Source organism: Aptenodytes forsteri, unplaced genomic scaffold, assembly GCF_000699145.1.
Source record: "Aptenodytes forsteri isolate BGI_AS27 unplaced genomic scaffold, ASM69914v1 Scaffold40, whole genome shotgun sequence".
NCBI lineage: Eukaryota > Metazoa > Chordata > Aves > Sphenisciformes > Spheniscidae > Aptenodytes > Aptenodytes forsteri.
The window spans coordinates 975,213-982,542 of record NW_008796077.1 but is presented as its reverse complement, the minus strand read 5'-3'; the positions used below and the strand labels follow the sequence as shown (position 1 = coordinate 982,542).

Below are 7,330 nucleotides of genomic sequence, written 5' to 3'. Positions count from 1 at the left end.
AGGCTTTGTAGATAAAGAGATTACATGCATCTTATGAGGTCTGTATAGCTGTGACAGTATCTTCCACCCACATTTTCTCACTTCTTGTCTTACTGACATTGCAGTTGCAACATTTAGTGGAAGAATATTGCAGAGCAGGCTGCCCTATAACCCTGAAGGTCCCTTCCAATCTGGCACAGGTAAATTGAATCATGCTCCCCTTAGGGATGATAAGGATGAGCTTTTGGAAGAGCCTGTTGGTAAGAGCAGTGGGGGAGAGAACTTAATTAGATTAAGATGCATTTCGGCGATGTTTGTGCTGAGGGTTGTGCGGTGTGGCTGTCAGAGGGAGCGGCAGTCTGAGCTGGGGATGCCCTGGGATGCTCTTCCCAGCCCTGGCTGCCTCTGTGCTGCCTTTATTTTTTGAACAAGAAAAGGGAAAATGCATCTGAGGTGTAAATCTCAGTGTAAACCAGTGCAGGGGGTCACTGGGGTGCTAACAAACCCACGTCTCAAGCTGGTGTCCTGCCTCTGGCCACAACCCAGTGCCAGCAGCCTGGCAGGAAGGCAAGTGCTCGGCTTTTCCTTGCCAAAATGCAGCAGCTGATGCGGTGATGTGGTGGGCAGGATTCGGCTAGTCTCCCCACCTTTCAGTCAGCTTTTGCTTGAGGTGTGAGTACCAATGGCCTGTGCATTTCATACTTTGATACGGTTATAAATACTGTTTTGCTTTTGAATGTCTTTGTCCTTTTTTAGTGTTAACTTGTTTACTTGTCTTGATAACATCCTCCATGAGAAAGCTGCATGTCTGTTAGTTTCCAGTAAACAAAATTTCCCTCTCCCTGGTATATACATGGGATTTTTTAGTATTATAGGTTTGCCCTGCTGCACTGTGGAAGGGATAATTTGGAGTCCCCAATTCAGTCCCTTCATGCTATTCATTATTTTATATGCCTCTCCTGTGGTCTCTCTCCTTTTTATTACTAATCAGTTCTAGTCTTTTAAATCCTTCTTTGTGTGATAGTTTCATTTTACAAAAGTTGAACTAGTTTATATCAACTCAGTTGATGTGATCTTACTCATATCAAAGGTGTTTAACGGCTGCGGTCCCATGTACTCATTGCAAGCTGAACTTAATTGTGTCAAGTTCTGCGCTGCTTTGCTATGGCAAGTGGGAATGTTTGTTGCAGCTGTCTTTAAATTTAAATTTGGATGTTTTAAATGAATTAAATATGAACATGAATAATGCAACTGGTAACCTAGCCTTTCTGCAATTAAATGCAAACTTTTTCATTTTGTCTCTATGCTTTCAGGTTTTGATATGCTGCAGTATTTGTACTGACTTTGCTGTCTTGTAGGAATGATGGGGAACTAGAGCCCATGACAGTTCAGTGGAGCCGTTGGCAGTTTTGATATCTCGGTGAGTGGAAGTTGTTTGAAACTGTGGGAAAGGCACTTTATCTGCTACAAAAGGCAGCAAATCAGTTGGCCTTTTTAGATTTTAAGGTAGCATCCTGCTGAAATGAATTTGCCCATTGATCTGTCCTTTCAGGATATAGATTCTGGAAACCAACACCACGTAAAACTGTGGTCTGTGCTTGCAAGATTATCTTGATATCCACAAGCATGAGAAATGAAGCTTTTGAAAAAAAGGACAGTTTTAACTCTGGTATGCAGCTTTGTACAACTGTCAGGTTCTGGAGATGGAGTATTGCAGCATGTGCTGGGCTATGTAAATCTCGAATGCTTTATTTGATGCAAAAGTAAGATTGTCTCCTTCGTGTCATTGACCCAGCTGACAAGTTCTCATCAGAGGCATGTTTGTGTCTAAGGTCATTCAGGAAGATCTGTCTGTGTGGATTGCCCATTTTTCCCCCTTGGATACCAAACTGTAGCCTCTGCTATTTATTACTTTAAGATTGTTTTTTAGTCTTCAGTCCCTGAACAGTGTAAAGACCACATACACCCATACTGAGTTTCTCCCTGTCCTGCAGTGCCTGCTAGCTTGCTTGTTCTGCCGTTCACTTTCTTCTCTCTAGACTGAAGTCTGTCTTCTTCGCTGGGGTGTTTCAGGCTTGCTAAAGCCTATAGGGCAATTCCGCTTGCCTTCCAATCAGTTGTCAGTGAAATAAAATCATAGGGTATTTCAGGTTGGAAGGAACTTTTGGAGGTTGTCTGGTCCAGCCCCGCACACAGAGCTGGCTTTGAAGTCAGACTCAACTTCAAGGTTAGATCAGGCTGCTCAGGGTGGGTAGCTGGTGATGCTTGGAGTATCCCCAAGGATGGACATTTTACAGCTTCTCTGGGCAGCTACAGAATGAAATTACAGCCAGTGGGAATTACCAGTTCCCAAGCCCTGTGTTAGTAAAGCCCACTTTATACCAGTTTCAGGAGGGCTGGGGTACACGAGCTATGTCTCCATGGCTAAAGAAGAGCGGGCAGGGACGGGTCCCTGTCCCTGGATGTAGTGAGGCTGGTGGCTCGTATCTGCGTTGCGCAGGGCTAGCTGCTGCCGGGGCAGGCAGGCTGAAGCTGTGCATCGTGGAGTTTGGCTCTGGCTCTTCTCTGGGCGTTAACGTGGCCCTGAAGCACAGTAATTATTTATTTTGCTTTTTTTTTTTTTTTCATTTTTGAGTTATGATTTTGCAGGATGAAACCACATGTTGCTGTCCTGTGGTGTGAGAACGTACAGGGGAGCTGGATGGTGCAAAGCCGCGGTGGAGGACTGTGAAGGGTGGCAGGAGTCAGGCTGGGGCCATCTCATTTGGACAGTTTCTTGGAAGCATATTTTGGAGCGCGCTGTCCCCAGGCTGGCACCCACATGGCTCTCAGCAGAGTGGGGGTCCCCATGCAGCCTAAGTCTTCTCCTGTGGGGAAGAGTCACTTTTTTTTTTTTTTTTTTTTTAGTAGGCACAACATTTACAATGTCTCATTCTCTTCCACAACATGAGATCTTGCTGGGAGCCCACCACAGTGTTGGCTGCAGGATGCCAGCAGTCATCTGTGTGCTTTACAAGTAGTTAGGGTTACTCCCATTGCCGTCAGCGCGAGGATGGAGGGTGCAGTAGTTTCACCTCTCCTCCTGAGCTGCAGCCTTCCACAAATCGTACCTGAGCATCTCATACATGGTCATGAATTTTTCCTTGAAATACGTCTACAGGGAAGGGTTACACATCCCTGCCAGGTAGGGCTCTGAAGTGCTCAGGCTGAAGCAGCTTTTCAAAAGCCGTCTGAGTGGCACAGGAGCACCCGTCCCGTGCCAGACGCCTGAGATTTATGATTAGCATTTAGGTACTTCAGACAGTCCCGCATCCAGGGGAGCCGAGCAGACAGCAGAGGTGCAGAGCCAGAGATGGTGAATGCTTGTCTAGTGCCTTTATATAACACCTTCACCCTGGGTTTTATGGCTGGGGGACTTTTCCTACCATGACTGCTAGCTTTTAATAAAAATGACTGAAGAAAATTATGAAAAGAAGCATTAAAAGTTGTAAATAAGCTTTCGCGTGTAGATTACCTTCCACTATTGAAAGGAAAAGAAACTTTATTCCTTTCACAAGTATGCACAAACACACACGCTATTTATGAGAGAGGCAATAAGAGACTACTGTGTACCTTTTGATTTGGATTAAAAAACAGCTAGGTTTTTTTTTCCTTTAGTATTTAATATTCCTTTAGTATTTTCCTTCTCAGAGTATTGCTCAATGTTGCAAGCACTGCATGTAAAGGCTGTAGTTTGCTGTGCTTTTATAGAAGATTAAACTCTTCGTTTCTCTTAGGTTTGGAAAAAGCCTGGTTTTCAAAATCAAAACTTCTTGCCAAGTTGGATCTGTAAATAACCCTTTAAGCAGAAACTCAGCGTTGTGTCCTGGGACAGCTTCCTCTTACGTCCTCCAGCCTGCCTGCCCCACTGTGAACAAAATGGAGTTATATTGACACAATTAATCTTTCATTAGTTAGTGTAGTGTCAAAACATGCTTTTACTAGCTTTCCTAAGGGCTTGTTTGCAGCTCAGCCATTCATTTAGATATTTTCTGTCAGGGCTTGGCAAGGCTCAGTGCATACAGGAGGTACTGCCCTGCGAGACCGGCCGTGCAGGAGCACTGGTCTCCGTGTACGGGTCCGGCACGCATCTCCCAAGAGCTCTGATTTTCAGTAACGTTTGCTTATAACAAGAATGCAAATGCTTTTTCTTTCTGGGGACGGTCCAGCCAGTTTTCCTCCAACCAGGAAAAAAAAGTGCAGCACAACTTGGACATTCATTGCAGTACTAATAGCAAAAATATTTCCTGGGTCATTGTCCAATTTCTCATCCTTATTACCCAGAACTGCTGCGAGCAATTTGAATTGCAAGTGGCAAGCTGGGGATTGCGGTGCTGCTTTGCCAGAGTTAATGTTATGTTTCCATGTGTTTTCTTTCATAAATTTCAGCTCTGCCTCCCTTTGTTAGTGAGCAAGAGCAGCCCCCTCCCTTCCATGCGCACACTCGGGACGCACTGTAGAGTTAGCACAGAGACTGGCATATGCTCCTCTTGCTTATTTATGCCGTTCCCGCTGCCGTAAACTTGAAGTTGTCCACATATTGGAGAAAGACTTGTAGTTTCAGGGGTGTTGAAATGAATTGTCTGTGTTCAGTAGATGTTCTGTGCAACCCAGGGTGAAAGAGCATCTATTTTCTACCCGCTGTGTGATTAGTTAATGTTGCAGATGACTGTGTGCTCCAGAATGAGGGAATTTTCTCATGTTTATTTCTTTTGTCCTAGACATCTTCAGTTATCTAAGAGCAAGCCAGTCCCAGGATAAGGACAGCAGCAGGTGATATAATGCGGAAACCAGGCCCTCAGAAAGGTGAGCAGTGATTCTTGGCACAGCCAAAGGCCCAGTAGCGAGCTGCTGCGGACTGAAGGACCAAGCACAGCGCATTGGGAGGCTGACGATGGGGTGGGAGTCTGGGGGACACGCTGGTTGCACGCTCAAAACGGAGCATTTGTTTCTCTGGCAGCGTGCAGAGAAGGCTTCATCAATCCACCCCCAAGACGGGCAGAGGAAGAGTCCCTTGCTGGGTGCACCCCTGCAGCTTGTGGGGCACAGTGTCAGGTGGTGAGGGTGCTCTGCAGAGCCCGCGGCACGCACCATCTGCTAGTGCTCCCAGCATGAGGCAAACTGCTTCTCTGCTGGCACAAGCCTCCCCCTTCTAATGAGGCGTGAAACCAAAGACCAGCCTACCTTGTGGAGATGAAATCTGTTACGGACGCTTACCTCTCACCGCCTGAGTCTCTTGTCCTGTTACACGCAGCGGCATCCGTGGTGCTCAGGGCGACCACACGCATGCTGCCCATGTCCTCTTTGCCCCAACAAAAAGGGTGAAGTCAAGCAGGCTGCCTGCAGCCGAGCTGCTCAGACGACTTTCACTTAACAAAAATATTGATTTCCTTTAGTGTTGTGCCATGCATGTGTGTTAGACTGGAGTGATCTCATCACATGCGCTTCGGAGGATGGGGGAAGGGAGAAGTGCAGAGGATGGAGCATCCTCCGCAGTTCTTTGTTCACATCTGCTACACGCTCACAAGGTTTATTGCAGGAGATTTCTATGCTCGATTTCTCTCCTCCCTTTATTTTTTTTAAATGTCTCCTTTGCCTTGCTGGTGGTTCATCTTACAGAAGCATTATCCTCTTCCTAACACTGCTTGTCCTTTAATGAAGTGAAAATAAATGAAGGAAAGCAGTGAATGGGGAGAGCCTGCTGCGAGGCAGCTGGAGGGCTTGGTAATAAAAGAGGCAGGTTGATTAGTCAGCAGTGTGGCCGTGGATGGGGCTGGCTGAATTTAGCCTCGCACACAGCTTGTCCTCTCTGCCTCGTGGAGCAGGGAGCCTCCAGCCAGCGTGGCTGTGTGACCTATGCTGTGAATGCCGTGCCGTAGGTTGCAGAAGCAACACCTGCATCATGCACACGTGGGTTTCTGTCCTACTTACCTGCTTTTTTAATGATGCACTGAACTTTTTCTTTATTTGCCTGCAGAAATTCTTGTGTTTCTTTCCCTCTCTGCTGCTTTTGCAGCCCGCTTAATGAGGATTTTTGCATGTTAAAGGTTAAGAATGAAATGTAACTTCACCTGCAGAGTATGGCGAGAGGCTACTTTGAGTGCACGGATGCTATTAGAGCTATCCTGCAACGCTGAGAGGAGCGTTACCCACCCTGGGGGGCTTTTTTGCTTCTGACTTAAATACTTCATGTCCTTTATTCTTGCTTTCTTAAGGAGATGGCAGAACACTGTCCTTCATGGGAATACATTTATAGGAAGGGTGCCCTTCCAGCTTTTTCATTCGTGTCTCTCCAAGGAGGCTCTTTGTCTGGTTCATGTCTAGTGATGCTGTGGCCACACTCCATATGTCCCTTATGTTCATTTAAGGGATAAAACCTACATGCAGTCCTCCTGTCCATTATATTGAAGAGAACATGTCAGGAAGAGAAGATTGCAAAAATAATGGTCCAAAAGCAATTTCAGACATCTTAGGACCCACCAGGCCACTCTAGCAGCAGCTCATGGCCTGCCTCTTTCAGCCACTTGTCAGGAGATTTCAAAACTTTTCCTGTTTTCTTTTTTGTTTCTTTCACAAGGAACTGCTTTTCACGGGGGTAGGGTGCATTTCGTAGAGCACTACCAAATTGCTGTTTATAATAGCCCTAAAAATCCTTTGTAAAATAAATGAGCTGGACTGCAGCAGCGTTCCCAGGGTGCGTCGGTCAGGCAGCAGTGGCTGGAGGAGCTCGCTCAGGGCGGGCTCTGCAGTGGCACGCTGATCTGGCATCCCTCCGTCGGGCTGGAGGCTGCCTGAGGCAGGGACGGGCATCCCCTGCTTCTTGCTCTATCACTTTCCAGAGCTGTCTTGGGAACTTTATTTTTTTGCAACTCTGAGGCCCAAAGCTGTTGTGAGCAAAGACAACTCAGATGAGATGTTCTTCAGAGCTGGTGCTACTTTGCTGTGCTCTCCTACGAGCTGCACAGGACGTGCGGTGGTAACCCGGTGTTGTGCGTGGAAGGGGCAGTTGTGCAGACTTTGGGAGAAGTCCTCTCCCCATCACCAGAGAGGGTCGAGGCTGTTTGTGTGAGTAAGGCTGGCTGCACTAACCTGGAGTTGATAAACAAGGAGTGATTCAGGCTTCACTTCTCAGCATACAAGATCCACGTGAGCCATTTTTAGTGGCTTTCGCATTTGTTCCTCTCAAGCCTTGCCACCTTTTCACGTAGTTAAAACGATGAAGTTTGCTGCTTTTTACATGTCATGGTTTAACCTCAGTCGGCAACTGAGCACCACACAGCTGCTCGCTCACTCTCCCCCCCCCCACAGTGGG

General features: G+C 46.8%; 1 protein-coding gene across 1 annotated transcript in view; it reads left to right on the top strand.

Moving 5' to 3' along the window:
* The first annotated feature begins 1,316 nt into the window (after positions 1-1,316).
* SCMH1 (sex comb on midleg homolog 1 (Drosophila)) overlaps positions 1,317-7,330 on the top strand; it is a 55,898-nt gene continuing 49,884 nt past the window's right edge. Inside the window, exons 1-2 of the mRNA XM_009286652.2 lie at positions 1,317-1,399; positions 4,740-4,824. Of these exons, the coding sequence (XP_009284927.1) occupies positions 4,800-4,824 (25 nt within the window). The 5' untranslated portion in view covers positions 1,317-1,399; positions 4,740-4,799. The remainder of the gene's footprint in view (positions 1,400-4,739; positions 4,825-7,330) is intronic.